Source organism: Brienomyrus brachyistius, chromosome 11 (genome assembly GCF_023856365.1).
Source record: "Brienomyrus brachyistius isolate T26 chromosome 11, BBRACH_0.4, whole genome shotgun sequence".
In the NCBI taxonomy this organism is placed as follows: Eukaryota; Metazoa; Chordata; class Actinopteri; order Osteoglossiformes; family Mormyridae; genus Brienomyrus; species Brienomyrus brachyistius.
This window is the reverse complement of record NC_064543.1, coordinates 11,853,830-11,871,312: the sequence shown is the minus strand read 5'-3', so window position 1 is coordinate 11,871,312 and position 17,483 is coordinate 11,853,830. Positions and strand designations below refer to the sequence as shown.

Here is a 17,483-nt window from a genome sequence, read left to right as displayed (position 1 = left end):
TCACACGATCCTGATGTGGTGACGACGAGGATGGCGGAAGGTGGAGAAGTAAGAGAGAGGAAAGGAGAACGTGGCCTGGCCTGGAGCCAGGACTCCGGAAGGTTTACTCCTGGCTTCTGTACGAAGCATGCTCAGACAAGGACAGCTTTCTCTGTCTGTACCTCTCTCACACATATCCTTCCTATAAAGTACTGGCCATGCCCCCTGAGTGACAGTATCCCGCCCACCCCCGACAGAGCTGAGGCACAGTGAGGATACCCTCACGGGGGGTCGACTCGCTTCGGTTTACAGTCCTCTGCTAATGGAGCCAAGCAAAACGCAGCTTTGACTCATTCATATTTTCGAGGGGACTGGAGCCCTTTTCCGGGGGACGGTCGGAGGCCCTCGTTTCCTCTTCCTGCAATCCAACCCGAGTCCCGTTTAGCACTGGGACCAGCGCACACGCTGTTGCCTGGTGAGAATTTGGCCTGATGTGGAAGCCGAATGAACAAGGCCAGGGGAAGCTGTGGGGCAGACAGGCACCACCGGGGTGGGTGGGCTCAGTGTGGAGCTGCAGACGCTCCAGAATGTTCCGGATGGCTGAATCCCCTCCTGTCCGCGACGCCTGTGCAGGCAGGAAGGGCTTCTCTGCTTCCCTCACCAGACAGTTCCTAGAAAGCTCTGAGGACCTGGGGGGGAGGGGGGGGGGGCGTTCGTGCATGGGGGCATGATGATCTGGAGGCCCGGAGACGGCTGGCACATGCCGGCCGCATGTGTTTGGCATGTCTGTGCTCTAACCGCTCGCAAAGCCCCAGAGGGTCTCCCTTTGAAGCTCCCTGGCCCACAATGCTACACTTCAGGCAGACTGTTTACACACTGTGAGCACGACGGGAGGAGGAATGCTGGGAGCTCCCATGAAGCTGTGTGCTCGAGGCCGCCGCAGACTGCTCATTTACCAGTGGCGGTGCTGTTCACGATAATATCATGGGACCTGCTGGATACGGACGAAAAGATGGCGGATGAGGATGGCGTGTTCAGCCGTAGCTCAGACAATGGCGCCTCTCAGAGAATCTGGCAGAAATTCCTCCATATAAATAAATCTGAAACAGTGTCAGACAGATCACAGATGTTACAGCATATAATTTAACCCGTGCGAGCGATCTACGCGCCCCCTCACCCTGTGGCACACACACACAGCAGATCCGTGACTGTCTTTGTAGAGCAGGTGACAGGCCACACTCAGGGCACCTATAGTTATCGAGGCAGCTCTGCTGGGACGCTTTTCGGCTGATCTCTCCTCCCTTGTGGCTGCCTGAGATGCCCCAGGCGACGGCAGCCAATGGAGATGGACACGTCTGCCGCACCGCATCCTGGGAGCCGATGCCTCCTATGGCCACCTCATGATGGGACAGAATGACCGAGCGTAGCAGTCGCGAAGCGTACTCTCATCTGTTTACCGCCTGACCGACGAGCCGCTCCTTGGCGTGTCCTATCTGCTCACCGCGCTCATGGCGTCGGTCACGTTCGCCGTGACGATCGTCACTCTGCACACAGCCTCTTCAGAGGGGCAGCAGCCAGCGGCCGTACGCAGAGCATGAGCTGTCTTATTTATCGTTACATCCTCCTGACGGCAACCCTTACGGGGCTCCAAGTGTCCGTATAGATGACTGGTTAGAATGATTCTCCAGCTTTAGTGAACATCTTTAGCCAATATGCTCCCAGAGACAGAATCAGAATCTTTCCTGCCACATGACCAGGGCTGTTGGAATTTTTTTTGGTATCGTTTGCTACCGATACACCCTGACAATAGACAACTAACAATTAGGGCATAACGAGAATGGAAGATAAATACACAACACAAGATACACATCATTGAGGCGCAAACTACTGAGGTATTTCAGCTCCCACTGCTTCTAAAGCAAAAGTGTACAAACTGAAACACGCGATCTGCTCTGAAACTGTTACATCTGATGGCATCGTAACCAACGAATCCCCTTCTCTTTCCACAACCGGCTTCGTCGTTATGTTGTTCACTGCGCAGTGACAGATTGGCAGATGAGGGCAAGGCTGTCAAGTTAGGACTTGAAATGAAAGCATTCCAGTTCTGGAGATGAGCTACAGGCAAAATCATTTATGCCTTAAAAAGAGGAGGAAATTTCCCCCCCGACTTGTCGCAGTCAGACACTTTCAACGGCCGAGAGCGACGTTTCTCTGACAGCGTGTCGTGCTGGAGACAGGGCAGACACTAGCAGCACAGAAAAGAACTGGATTGTGGAGTTTCCCAAAATAAATAAATAAAATGTCTGGCAGAGTATTCAAAGCAGCAAAATGGATTTTACGAGAAAGGAGTTTTAAATAGTTTTTTTTTTTCTTATAATGTAGTCCAGGAACCAGGTAGGACAGAAGACAATGTGTCCTTATTGCTGGGCATTAAAGTTCCAAAAGGACTCCAGTGTTGGACACCATTGAGGAGAAGAAAACCCCTGATTTAGAACATTAATTCATGAAAACTGTAAGTCACACTAAATTCACGTGTGAGCAAAGAAAGTCTTTTGAAGACGCGCATTTGAAAAAGGAACAGCCAACATGGAATGTAAATTTGCATTTGGTTTTCGCGAAATACGTCATGAAGCTTGAGCTGGCCAATGAAATGACAGGAAGCCTGAGCCGGTTACGCTGCGCCAATGCTGCTCCAGCCCAGGTTAGCTCTGGGTAACCGGGTCAAGTCAGGCTACCTATGGGACCCCTTCCTGGACCCCTCCACAGCACCCAGGAGCGACACAGCAAGAGGGGCAATTGGAAGGAACCTTCAGCTCCTTTGCTCCCAAAAAGAATATGAAATTTGCACGAGAGTCCCACTACATAAAACCAAGCATCTGTCTACAATGCAATGAGGAGACTCCGTTCACTGACGTTCCCATGATCGAAGTTCTGTCTGAGCCTGGGAATGTGCTCTGACCTGCTCTGCTCTTACGGCAAGGGAAGAGGGACCTTTCCTGCGTCTGTTTCGCTCCTCTTATACTGTGCCAATTAACTAGCCTCATATACCCTTGCCATGTAACTCTCTTGTCCGGGGGCCCTACATAATCCTGCGGACCACCGTGGGAGTCACCTCTGGCTCCTCCCCACTGTCTGGATTCCATGCAAAGATCCGGCGTGATCCCCGACCCACCTCTGCAGCACGTGGCTTGGCCTAGTTGGCTCGAGGCCCAGCATTGTGCCTGGGCTGAGCGCTGGGCCGCGCTACCCCCTACCAGCCAGCCCCACACCGCGAGGAAGATCCAGGGTTTGGCCCCTCAGATGTAATAAACCCTCAGCCGAAAACCTCAGCTTAATGTTGTGCTGTCTCTCTGCGGAAACACAACAGGCAGTTTACTACACAAGAGGGCTTCCACAATGCCAGTCAGGGCCGCACAGTGCTGCCCTGTTTCTTGGTAACTCCCGGAATTGGAATGCGTCCTATGCTACCTCCGCCAACCGCCATTGTCGATTATAAAGGGAAAGGGAATCATTTATATCGCCTTTTTTATAACGAAATGTTAGTTGTGAGGAATGTTTTAGGTACATTTAGAGAATCCCTGTGTTCTGGTTAAGGAGGTTAAAGTTCCAGATTTTACGGAAAACCAGAGCTCTGCCTGACGAAACCCTGGCCATTGGATTATATTGACAGCACCACAAGTGAGCATGTCGGTCAGCCATACAGAGGTTATCGCAACGCTGCACTGGGAGGGGTTGCGTGCATTAGGCTTATAGGCTGCTGTCCCCTCTCCCGCCTGGGAGGCCATGCTTGAGGATACAAAGCAGCCACAGGTGGTCCAAGGAGGGCGAGAGTCTTGATCAGGGTGCTTAAGGGAAATGCCTTTAAGCAAAGAGCCTGCCAATGAGAGCCTTCGAGATCCATGATCCTACAGATTAGATGGGCGACCATTCCCTTCCTGATTGGCTCACACCTGAAATGGCAAAACAGGACGACTCAGCCGGAGAACAATGAGGCCCAAACAAAGCTCACAATGCCAGTGAGAGCGCAGCCAGAAAGCAGGCCAGGTGTGTTACTAGGGGACAACCACTGGTCGCAGTTAATAAGTCACCACAGTGTATTCTGGCCTACTGCACAGACCAGCGCTCTGTTGTACAACAGGCCGGCCACCTTTATTAGGAATTAGGAAGGAACTTTTAATAATTTAAATGAAGGACAAAAATCTATAAGTTGATAAGTAACCTTATATCCAGTAATGAGAGACGGCTTCCATGTGTAAGCTCAGGAACAATGAGATCAAATGAAAACCAGCACTCCCCGTGGGCTCTGAGGGTCAGAACCGGCCCGGACCGGTTTGGAACAAAGCACCAGACCGTCAATATACACGCTAAAATAATAGACTGCAGCGAGTTTTTCCTCAGGTCCCGGCTGGTGGACCACATCAGCCAACGCAGCAGTTCAGGCTGGTCAAAGTGAAACGACGGACTCAATGGTATCGGGCTGGTTTCGGAGGGGGGGCCTAACCTTCTCGTACTGTAGGGTCTGCTGAGCTTCCACCACTCACGTAGGGTCAAAGAGTGCTGGATAATCCCAACCCATTATGCTACAGGCTCCATCCACCCAACTTCCACATGGAGATGACGGCACTGGATTCATGGCTCTTCCGGAAACATCCGGCCTATGCAGGGGAGGTCCTTACATTCTCGGCTGTCCTCACAGGACCCACCGTGGCTCGACATAGACCGGTGAAGGAAGCACGAGACGCCCCACTGGCTCCCTAAAGAGACCAAAAAGGGCCATCGGAATGCCACCTCAGAACGTGTCTTTTAGGCTTATTCACAAAATGCTGAATCGGGGGGAAAGTCATCTTTCTGTAGCGACTTTCATACGAGTGTTGATAGGGTCCTCTCTGGTTGTCACGGCAATAGTCACCAGGGTGATGAGGAATGTGAGGCAGGGGTTATCGCCACACTGTCGGGGGTGGTGGGGGGGGCAGCAGATATAATATTACTTAGCTTTAATCCACGGCCCCTTAAGAAGAATTCCAACCTGCACCTCCCTAAGGCACACACATACTCTGATAAGGGGATCAGAACCTGCAAACGTAACACCACCGGCGATCCCCAAGAGGGCTGCATTTAACACACACCTCATGGGATTGTGGGTAAATTTCACAATCTATTAAAGGAGAGTTACAGAAGCAACATGACTCATCCCAGAGTGAAAAATAGTCAATCTGATGCGTTCTGTCCTTTTCGACTCCGCTCCGCTGTGCTAAGATTTTTCCTCCTTCACTCATGTGAAAATGTCACTGAAATCAAATGACTGATTTGCGATGCACCTCGACTTGCTGGGATCCTTACATTATTATGGAAGTAAACCAACAGCCCCAGGCACTCCAGTGTGTTAGTGCGAGAAGCAAAGGGCCAGAGCAGACGACTGCGAAAGCGCAGTCTGCTGAAAGCTGGGCTGTGCTGTGCTCGGCACAGACACCATTTACTCTGTTAATTCTGTGTCCTGCTGCTTCCCCACCTTAAACTTAGGGCACTTGTTGAGTTTAACGGTTTTCCTGCCAGCAGTGGGAACTGAACACTGCTTGACCCAGGTGGGGGCCGAACGCAGCCCCCTGTCTACCTCAGAGCATCCTTCCAGAAAAACACCTTTTAATAATCAGCAACGTTAATGACCGAGGTTGCAGTCAGGTATCAGAACCTACCTCACACATACCAAAGCAACCGATCGTTTATTAAAGAAATATAAACGTGCAAATAACACAACAGTAAAATCACCGAGTTTTTATAAAAATAAACTCAATGAATTTCGTTTCTTTGCATTCTCAAGACAAGGCAAACTAATAAACATGAAAGGCAACTTAAGACTCCTGCATTTCCGGGAAATGGAACCAAATGGGAAAAATTAGGCATAACATCTGAAAATCGCAAAACAAACACCCACTACTGAGGTAACAGTCACATATCTTTCAAAGGCTACAAGACGCTACTGAACCCCAGAAAAAGAGAGACAGATCAGTCAGAATTTAAACTGAGGGCTTATCTTAATTAATAATAATAAATCACCAAAACGTGGTATTTCCCAGCTGCACTCATTCGGATAAACCTATTCTACAGCCAGTCCGGAGCGAGCTTCAGTTGGTGATGGCAATCCTGCATGTGACTGCTGCAGTCACGCAGCCAGTCGGCACTTACGGCATCTAGCTGCACCGCTGCAGCACCTGAGCTTCGCTTCATCGCACTGAGCTCCAGTAATTAATGGGCCCTAAGGCTTGAGCTGTTGGAGAAAACAATAATCACATAGCAGACATGCCAACACGTGTTTACTATCCCCTAAACCAGGGACCTCACGGTTCCTACCGAATGCTCCAATGGACATTCTGAGCAAATTGTCACAGATCCGAGTAACGCAAACCTCATGCCGACTGATGTGATCCGGAAGACCGGGGCCACAGGGCTTGAGCAAAGAAGACAATTAAACTACCCCTCAAAAATCCGTTAATCGGGCACCCTGGAGGGAGGCAACTGAAGGCCAGGCACTGAGAACCAAGAGGGTACGCCGTGGATTTACAGATGCGGCGTGGCTATGACATTAATTCCAAAAGCCTGACTGGAGGCTGATAAACAGCTTGTTCTTGGCATAAACGGCCGCTCGGAGTTTACTGGCACTCTGACGCGCAGCTACACAATGCAGTACTCAATATTCTCCTCAATTCACTGAGGAGCAACTGTCCCCCCAAATAAACAAACGGCTTAATTTAAAAGCAGCCTGCCCGGTGTCCAGGGATGTAAGTTTGGGGGAAGACCGGTGGAGCCCGAGGAGCGGATGGCTCCAGAACCAGGCGCACTGCCTCCGACGGGCTATTCACTCACCCGATCTTCGCCTTCTGTTTGGGCTTGGAAGAAGCAACTATCCGCACCGACTTGATGGACTTCTCCTTGGACCGGGCCTTGCTGGCACGGTGCGCCTTGTGTCCTGAAGAGGAGGGGAAACTCTCGGGACTCATGACCCGTGGGATGTTCTTCTCACCCCGTTCCCGGGCCTTGGCAATGGCCTCTGAGATGATCCGGTTGGCCTTCTCTTGCTTGTCTTCCAGCTTGGACTCCATTAGCGCCGGCTTCTTCAGGGTTCTCTTCTCCACAGAGGAAGAGCAGGACGATGACGATGACGACGATGAAGAAGAGGAAGATGACGAACTGCTCTTTACTGGAGTGCTGATGACTCGCGTGTGGTTGCTGGAACCATTAGTGTTCTTAGGGGGCTGAAGGACAAAATGAAGATGAATGGAAACAAATCTTATTATCAGCAGCAATCTCATATAATAAATTATACACAGACGCGGAGCATTCAGAACAACGGCCATCAACTTCCCTCTAGCTGTACTTACTATTTTAATTTCTGCGGACAACATCAACAAGTCATTACCTAATCTCTTTACTCTGCTTAACATGGGGCCTTCAAGGTCACTTTAAGTACCCAACACATTGCCTGCATCTGAAACAAGGGAGTAGGTTTGGATTCAATTTTGGTAGACACCAAATTAACTCAAAACCTCTTGCCCTCCCTCAACTCAACAATATTGGTAGTAATACATCCCTACTGTCTACACTGAAATCTACAGGCTTAATCTGAAGCACTGGCAGACAAAACAGTGCAGCTTTCTTGACATTGAATCACTGCTGATGACTCCACCCAGTAACCCCAATCCAAGGCTCGGGGCTACAGCACAACAAGGGTAGCATCTGCCACAGCACGTATAGATTAACAGCAGCGTTTAAAGCCCGAGACTGCATTCAAGAACCCCTCCCTTGTTATAGAAATGTCAGAGGAGCTTAAAAGGGATCGCTGATGCTGCCAGATCATCTCCGTAATTTAGCGGTGTTCTGCAGTCTCATATTCTGCCCGTCCCATCTCCTTGACAGGTTTAGAGGTTTACGCGGGAGGATCGTGCCCCATTCATCATAGTTTCTGAAAGGGTACTGCTGTCATGAAACAGCCGTGTGACCCGGTCTCAACACGTGATACGAGCCAAAACAAAACTGGTTCTCAGATGAAAATACAAGTCGACTTGCCACAAAAATGGATCTGCGAATGACTCGTAGTCATAACCCCCACCCGCCAAACTCAGTTATCCCCCCTCCCCCTTCTGCCCTGAGGGACTTCAGCAGCCCCCGTTTTCATTTCACCTCAGCACTGACGAAGGGATAAAAGTCAGGTGGTATACAGGTTAACCTGGAGATTCTGGGCTGCTGGTTAGTCCGTAACTAAGAAGAGAGTCCACTAAGTCTGCAAGAGCGCCTCTCTTTATAAATAAAACCGAGCTCCTGCAAAAACCCACCACATACGTGGCAAGAGGCCCACGTTTATTCTACAGCACATGGGGGCCGCAGGCGAAGTGTTCCGGTCCATTTACACCGAAACCGGAGCAGCACGTTAAGCCAGAATGTTGAGAAGCTGCCTATCCGTGCATCTTCCCACCAACATGGACTTGTAACCCGTGTGTGTGTTTGTGTGTGTGTGTGTGTGCAGGGGGGGGGCAGCTTGTATGGGAAAAACATGCAAGCCATGCACACAGCACAGAGGGGGGGAATACAGAGAGGGAGGAGGACAGGAAGCATAGCGTAACTGCCACACCACGCTCCTTCTCCTTGGGGCGACAAAGGAGGACCTGAAATACGCATTCCCCTTCCTCCATCCCCTCAAAAACGCAACACGCACACACAGACAGTAAGAAAGACGTGCACACGTCACACCACGTGTTTCTAGGTCTCCTCTAGTGTGACAGGAGTCACTTCTGTTTACGTGAAGCAGCTGGCTACTTATCCATGGCGGTGACAGTGGGGACAGTCACACAAGTCAAAGAGAGACTGCTAAAGGCCGACGGACACGTGGGAGGAGGAACGGACGCACAGTCCTCACATGGCTTCGTGAGTGGGCTCGACCCCCCAGCAAACATGCTAAATAAGGGTTAACCCTAATGCGAACACGCCGGACACACACCACCATGCCAAGGCCAGGTCCCACCGGCTGAACGTAAAGAATTAACCAGAACCGTAGGGACAAAGAGGGACGAAGTGGATTGGGGGGGGGGGGGCATTAAAACAGCGATTCATTTGGAAGATAAAAAGGCCTGGGCTGCCTTTTTGTTTTTAATTTCACGTGAGAGGCTCAGCGACTAAATCGCGCGATTAGACAAGCTCTGGAATGTTCTCACCGACACAGGATGGGTTTGGATAAACGAAAAAAAAGGACAATAACAAGCTGGGAAAAGGTGGGGGGGGGGGGATGCAAATGGCTACGAACGGCACACTGCAGCTGTATAATACACCTATAAATAACTGCTAACGGAGCCTGCCAGCACTGCGGCCGGCCCCAGCTCCCCGGCACTGCGCCGCACCGCCGGCGTCTCCGGGGGTCATAAGGAAGGAAACACAACAAGAAAAACGGCAGCACAGGTACCAGGACGGCGGTGTGGGCCTGATCACTCCCGGAGCAGAGTGGACCAAGCCACTGGATAATATTTCAGACACACGTGATAACCTGACAACACAAACACTGGCCCACTGCAGCACTGGGGGGGGTGGGGGGGTGGGGGGGGTGAGGAGGGGGGGGGTGGTGTGGCTGGGGAAGGGGAGGGAGAGAGGGAGTGGAGCTCATGAGAAAGACGTAAAGAGAAAGTGTTAAGCATGCCACCTTAAGGCCTGCCGCCGCTAAACAAATGAGGAGGAAGGAGAGGAGGAAAAAAAAAAAACACACAGGCAGCTGCAACGAGATCAAGATGGCGGAGGCTGCCGCATGAGCCAGTGGCGGGGGAGGCTGCCGAGTTCCTGTGTGCCCCTCCTCCCATCCTCCGGGCTGCCTGCTCGGCTCACACTCACCCTTCCTCTTGGCCTCTTCACCGTAGACATTTTTCTTTTCCTTTACTCCCTCCCCCGGCCGCCTAACAAAAGCCTCGTCCTTTCGCTGGGATTTTCTCCCCCCTCGCGTTCCCGCCGTCGCGCTTCCTTTAGCCGCTTCTTCCAAGCCCCCACTCCAGAGCCCTCCCCCCCACCCCACCACAGTCACTGCCACCTCCTCCACCTCCTCCTCCTCTCCCCCCGCAGGCTGGGCTCAGGATGAGAGCATGAGGCAGCGGCGGCGGTGGCTGGTTCTGGCTTCACTCGGTGGCGGGGCTGCCGTGGGACGTGGCCGCCCCGGGAGCGCTCATTCCATGTGCCGTGGCGTCTCTCTGCCTGCCTCCGCTCGCCTCTCCCCCCTTCTCATTGACTCCCTCCACCAGTGCGGCCACTCGGCCTCTCTCCCCTCGCCTCTCTCGCTCGCCCGGCCGCCCGTATCCTTTCTGGTTCCTCCTCTCCGATCGCGAGCTCAAAGGTAGGCTGCTCCTTCTTTGTACACAAAAGCTCGGCTGCGTGCTCCTTCTGCGTCTCCCACTTTTTTTCCGCCCGCTCCCTTGTTCCACCCCCCTCCTCCTCTGCAAGGAGCGTTCGGAGAGTGCAGGCCGCTGGTAGAGCAGTGGAAAATGAAAGCACAAAGCAGCGAAATGCATCAGCATGAATATTAGAGATGTCGTTAAAATCCGGACTCGTTTTTCTCTCTCTCTCTCTCTCTCTCCCTCTCCCTCGCTTGTTCCTCTCTCTCCCTTTCTTTGTGCAAATGTAGCCCAGCAGAGGGTGCTCACACTCACTCCGCCGCCGGCTCCATAACTTAACGTCAAACATACAGTATTTCACTGATCCAAGATGGAAGCGCTACATCTACATAATGCCCGTGTGCTGTTATTTATGTGCGCCATTCGCACTAAATTATTCACGTTATGTAAGCAGGCTAATCTCCTCTCAGGACGATACATGATTTCCACATGAAGCTAATGCTAGGGCTGCCACTAACGACTATTTATCCATCAGTTAATCTCTGAACTATTTTACCGATTGGTCAATTAATCCATACGATCAGTCTTCCTCCAGAAATTCAAATTGTTCATTTCATTTAAGTTTATTTATTTTGACAACAAACTATGTCACTGCAGGGCTTTAGACAAGAGAGCCCAGTTTTTAGGCACTATACGGACCTTACTTACACCCACAATTCAATCAGCATATTATTAGTACGCCTAAAATATTAATGATATGCATACTGTGAAGCCCATAAGTTAATAATCTCCATAAATTCGGCTTACCCTTATGTTTATTAAATTCGGTTAGCGCAGCACACGGCACGCTACTGTTTTGGTAAATCTTGGGAGCGATAAGTACTAAAATCGTGATGAAGAAAGAAAGGGAAGCTCAGCAGACAGAACATTTTTAAAAGAAGAGATATCGTGTATAAAAAAAGTACAAAGATGTCCGCGGATAGCGGTACGTTTTGTAGTCTAATGTCCGACATGTTTTTGGTAAATATTTTTTATTTCATTTCACAATTCTTTTTTTTAATTTAGTGTCCATTTTTGTTTCGGTATACGATAACATCGATCCTCCGATCCTCAGAAACCCAATGCGCATGAACAAACCCAAAGAGCCTAAACACTTTTTCAAACACTAGTCATTGGAATTTCTAATCTAGCAGGCAGAAACCTGCCTTTATTAATTAGTGCATTCAGCAACTACTCTCCCTGCTGATGGTACTTAAATAAACATGAATAAACAACACTTACGGTGGGTTTTACGTTTTCTGACGGGTCATCACCCACAATAGCAGCCGTCTGTTCTCCATTCAGGTGCTCATACGTAGTACTACTGCTGAATTTTTGCTGTGCAAAACCATGTCTTTTGTTTTGTGATAATTTGAAATACTCTCACAATTACGTGGTGACACTGAAGGAAAATACTGGTGTCGATGTCATCGACTACGTTTACTAACAGCGGCAACCCTACTGTTTAAACATGACTGCTAACATATTAGCATGCTCACAGACACAGCAGGTTCATTGTTCTTACGCGCTAGACGTTTACGTTTGCATATGTAGCCATACAGTCTTACAGGTTTGCCTGTACTGGCAGAGCCAGTACATAGAACGGACAAGGGGATTGCACGATGATGCCCGTCATGCACGAAAACCTGCAGCGTACCCTTTAACGACATGTAAACCATGCCACTGTCTGCCTACAGACTTGCGGGAAAAAAGGCTGCGATTGTACTGCCGGGGGCGATTCAGCACACGTGTTTTACCAAATCCGGACCATTCTTATCTGTAAGGAATCTGGTTACCCGAGACCCAAGAGAGCCTGTTTCAGAGATTCCGGCACCGGGCCTGAGGGCGTGAAAAAACGGTGATGTATCAGGCCACAATATGCAGCTCGGCTTGCAGGTCAGCTGTGCAGCCTGGACACTGAATCTGTGCAGGTGGGAGTGGGGTGGTGACATTTGTTACTGTCTGATATTCACCAACCCTTCACAACATGTACTTATACCCAATACCCATCAACCACCGGAAAGCTCCTTGCTCAGTAGAGGGCAGCGGTGGGGGCCTGAATACGGAGGTTCATCCTTGTTGGGATGCCAGTACTTATTAACCCCATAGTAACAGTGGCCCAGGCTCTTGAAGTAAAATTATTCTTTAATAATCAACTTGACATAATAATTGGCCATCAGTCTACCAGGGAAGCTGCTTCGGGGAGTCCTGCTAATCCAACATAAGTGCTAAATGCGTCACATTTGCAGTTCCGGTTCCTATAGTGTTTCTGTGACGCACAAGTAGTCGATCCTTTCAGGATCTGCGTCTCTGACTCGCTCGTTCTGCGTGTTTCGTAAAAGGCTCATTTTCTCTGGTCCCTGCTGCGGGCCTGTAAACGCTGTCACCCTCCCCATTGCTGTGTAGCTCCTCTCTGCATGTCGAGTGACTAAATCTCACATCCCGCTCGATACGGCTTCGATTTCCCCACCGGAAAGGCCGCTGTGTCTCAGCAGGAAACATGCCAGTTTTCCGACAGCCCCGAAGAATGGATGTGCCTTGGGTTCTCTAGAAGGGAAAGCTGCTTATAAGCAATCCTACATTCCCCTTTACGGAAAAGCTTCATAGAACAGTCAGTAATTTAAATTAGCTGTTATTGTGTTTTTTTACTTAATAGCGTTTGCTAAGACATATAGAGAAAAATGTCAATCATACATATAGCGGGAACACGGCTTCAAGGTTGCACACTGTCTTTCTGAAAGCCATTATCGTGCAGTTTGCTTCACATCGTTATTCGGGATATAAAATGACCTCTACTGATGGAGACCCCACAGGAATTATTATTCCACTGGAATGCTGCAAGACTCCATTTGAGCACATATAAGACTGCCGCACTGGGTCCACTCAGAAAGGCTGTCATATCCAGGGAACACATTTAGGGATTTGTCTGGCAAAGTTGGTCATAGACACCACACTACAGTCTTGCATGACCCACCCCCCTCCATAAGAGATAGTAAAGGTATTTTCTGCTTTTCAGTGTCTCTCAGTTCTGGTTTTGGGACATCAGGTGCCAGCTGACAGTAACCTTCCTGTTTTTGTATAGCGCCCCCTGGTGGCTGTGCTGGGAGCGGTGTTCTGGGTGGGGATCCGGAACTTTCGGGGTGTTGCGATATCCAAGCCGCGTTTTTTTTCCTCCGTCTGTTTTTGCCAGGAGATTCTTGGACTCCAAGCTAACAAATGTTTACAGAGTTTCGCTGTAACATTGTTCAGAGGGATGTAATTAAAGAGAACTTCCTGTTTCTGCAGGTAGTTGAGAAACTGGTTCCTCTGTCGGAGAATATAAGACATCATGGGCAGGCCTACATGCAGACAGGGCGCTGTCACACATGCACAATGATAACCACGGCAGCTCTGAAGCCTCCCCGCGCCTCTAGCACTGCTGGCATCATCTCCATAACCCAATATCTAATGATAAATAGGAGGAAGAGCAGCAGGGAGACACACACACACGTAACTAGCAAATCGCGCGGCCCGCATGGCATCACCGTGGCAACCCAACAGTTAATATGCTAATGAGCAGTGCTCCAAGGCTGGAAGTAGTTTCCCTCCTTCTGAACGAGAGAGAGGAGAGCAGGTGGCAGTTTCAATTCTATTCATTACACGCCCATCAAAGATGGCTGGCTCCCTATCAAATATTAATGTGGCCGTTTTATTTCTCCTCCGTCGCCGCCCGAGGTGAGATTTCAGCGCGGGCCGGAAAGGCGAGTCGAGTGGCTGCCATCACGTGGCGCACTGATGGCTCGCAGGTGACACACAGAGGCTCATAACATATATATATATATATATATTTTTTTTTTTTTTTAAATCAAAGCATACCTTAAAGTCACAAAAAAGAATGAAAAAGGCGGCTGAACAGAGCGCCCCCTAGAGGGTTCAGCTGAAGCACTCTCGGATCACAAGTATGGAACTGTCTCATTAACCTGTGCCTCCTCCCCCAGTGTACCACTGTAAGCAAATCCTCCCCCCAATTATCCATTGAGTGTGTACAAATGGGTAACTTCAGTCAGTCATTCTCGTTCACCCCCCTCCCCCCCCCCCCATCAAAAAGAGGACGGCCGAGTAGAGCTGCGTTTGGTTGGACTCCCTCTGTCTCACAGGCAGTGGCAGTGATCTTGCGTGACTCGAATGTTTACAGCGAGCAAACCTCCTCCCCTTCCTCACATCATCTTCACGTCATGTAGTACTGCATTTTTATTTTTTGTCAAACTAAACATCACTCCACTGCCACACACGCATGCACAATCCTAGCCAGGCCCTCAACTGTTTCTCATCTTAATCTAATAGTTCATGCCGTGAGATTGTATCAGGTAAAGCTATTACATCATTGATCCATTAATTATGTCTGGACCTATTGCCCAATTAGCTGCCATGACAACGGCAGGAGGACCAATAAATGCACAACAAGACAGTCTGAGTCTACCAGCCCCCTCAGCTCTGACTGGCCTTATCGGAGGCTGACTCACAGCATTTAGCTAGGTGTGTCAGTTTTAGATGAAAAATATGCTATCAGAAAAAGAGCAAAGAGCCTTCTTGAGAGAACAGAGCTCCCCCACGAGCTGCAGAGAATCTCCAAGATGTCTTACCGGAACGATCCTCAGAATGCAGCATGTGGGGATTACTCTGCATATTAAAGCAGGATATTAAAGGAGAATTAGCTCTGTTTAAGCAGCACTTTTAAACGGTGGCTAAACTGGCGATACAAATCCGCCTACTTAAAGAACCTCTTGAGAACGCTAGGCCATGGGGTGGGGAATAAGAGTGGCGAGGATAGACCTGGCCAACAGGCAAGCCTAGCCACAGACCAAACCACAGACAGAACTGCAGACCTATTCGCACTCCAGTGAGATCCACAAACCAACTTGCAGACTGAACTGCAGACGTATTCACACTCCAGTGAGATCCACAGAGCAACTTGCAGACTGAACTGCAGACCTATTTGCACTCCATTGAGATCCACAGACCAACCCGCAGACTGAACTTCAGACCTATTCATACTCCAGTGAGATCCACAGACCAACCCACAGACTGAACTGCAGACCTATTCATACCACAGTGAGATCCACAGGCCAACCCACAGACTGAACTGCAGACCTATTCATACCACAGTGAGATCCACAGACCAACCCGCAGACTGAACTTCAGACCTATTCAAACTCCAGTGAGATCCACAGACCAGCCCACAGACCTATTCGCGCTCCATTGAGATCCACAGACAAACCTGCAGACTGAATTTCAGACCTATTCATACTCCAGTGAGATCCACAGACCAACCTGCAGACTGAACTTCAGACCTATTCATACTCCAGTGAGATCCACAGACCAACCTGCAGACTGAATTTCAGACCTATTCATACTCCAATGAGATCCACAGACCAACCGACAGACTGAACTGCAGACCTATTTGCACCTCAGTGAGAACCACAAACCAACCCGCAGACTGAACTTCAGACCTATTCATACTCCAGTGAGATCAACAGACCAACCCGCAGACTGAACTACAGACCTATTTGCACCTCAGTGAGATCCACAGACCAACCCGCAGACTGAACTTCAAACCTATTCATACTCCAGTGAGATCAACAGACCAACCCGCAGACTGAACTACAGACCTATTCATACTCCAGTGAGATCCACAGACCAACCCACAGACTGAACGGCAGACCTATTTGCACCTCAGTGAGATCCACAGACCAACCCGCAGACTGAACTTCAGACATATTCATACTCCAGTGAGATCAACAGACCAACCCGCAGACTGAACTACAGACCTATTTGCACCTCAGTGAGATCCACAGACCAACCCGCAGACTGAACTACAGACCTATTCATACTCCAGTGAGATCCACAGACCAACCCACAGACTGAACGGCAGACCTATTTGCACCTCAGTGAGATCCACAGACCAACCCGCAGACTGAACTTCAGACCTATTCATACTCCAGTGAGATCAACAGACCAACCCGCAGACTGAACTTCAGACCTATTTGCACCCCAGTGAGATCCATAGCCACCCTATAGTGTAGTCATGACACCAACATTATGACCTCAATACCAATACCACTTTGAGTTTCACAACAGCGGTACCGCAACAATACTAATAATACTAATACAGAAAACAATTAAGTATTTTTAAGTATTTTTATGGCAAATTATGTACCCTAAAGGGGAGGAGCACTGCGTGTAAGGAGAACTATGGAGGGAGAGGGGGATCAGTATGGATGCAAATTGTTATATGGATTTTGAGAGGGTGCTGCTCTGATGAATGGAAAAAACACAGGCAAACACACAAAACTGTAAAACCTATTTCTGCCATGATCAAACTCATTAACATTACTCTCCATTCTAAAAAAAAAAGCAAATGGATAATATGAGATAAGCACGCATAAAGACTACAGCAGTTTCTTCTACTTTCTTCCGTTCATCTGCTAAATTAACATATTAAAAAAACTTCCCACGCAGCACATTATGCTTGACTATTTAACTGCTTAAAACACAGCACAGCGTAGTAGGTACAGAGGCTAGTTTGATGATGTTAACGTAGCCGTGTTTGTATATTACTATACTTCTATATTGTAAGATTTTGATACAAGATCTTTTACATAAATCACTGACTTGAGGCTAGGGAGATCATATTTAACTAGATAACATTATATTTAAACACTTGGATTTGCTTGGGAATATAGCATTAGCGATGTCTGTAATAGTGTAATTAGTACTGGAAGAAATGTAATACCAAACAGCTATCACCTTGCAGACCAACTCACACTCCAACAAGACCCACAGGCCAATCTGCAGACAGATCTCCAGTGGGATCTGCAGATGAACCCACCTTGCAGAATGACCCTCAGACTGACTCACATTGCAGTGAGACCCATAGACCACCTTGCAAACTGAACCACAGACTGACTCACACTCCCAGAGGGATCTGCAGACCACCCATTAGACTGACCGGCCGGCTGACCCATAGAACGTCTCACACTCCAGTGGGATCTGCAGACTACCTGCAGATGGACCTGTAGGCCAACCCAGACCGATTCACATTCCAGCAAGACCTGCAAAGCACCTTGC

At 49.3% G+C, this 17,483-nt stretch overlaps 1 protein-coding gene and 1 long non-coding RNA gene across 10 annotated transcripts in view; both read right to left on the bottom strand.

Annotated features, from left to right (window-relative positions):
* Positions 1-17,483, bottom strand: part of chd9 (chromodomain helicase DNA binding protein 9) — a 64,736-nt gene that overhangs the window by 31,203 nt on the left and 16,050 nt on the right. For 6 of the 8 annotated variants that reach the window (XM_049030633.1, XM_049030636.1, XM_049030635.1 and 3 more), the window contains exon 3: positions 6,841-7,229. In XM_049030633.1, the coding sequence (XP_048886590.1) occupies positions 6,841-7,229 (389 nt within the window). Of the gene's footprint in view, positions 1-6,840; positions 7,230-9,846; positions 10,010-17,483 lie in introns of those variants that run through there. The other 2 variants (XM_049030639.1, XM_049030640.1) reach the window with 1 other exon arrangement.
* LOC125751614 (uncharacterized) lies at positions 14,476-16,435 on the bottom strand. 2 transcript variants are annotated; one of them, XR_007400712.1, is made up of 3 exons: positions 16,025-16,435; positions 15,348-15,453; positions 14,476-15,241 (listed from the first exon to the last, which is right to left on the bottom strand). It is a non-coding gene; the product is annotated as an uncharacterized LOC125751614 (long non-coding RNA). The 2 variants fall into 2 exon arrangements; XR_007400711.1 differs by having other exon boundaries at positions 16,078-16,435.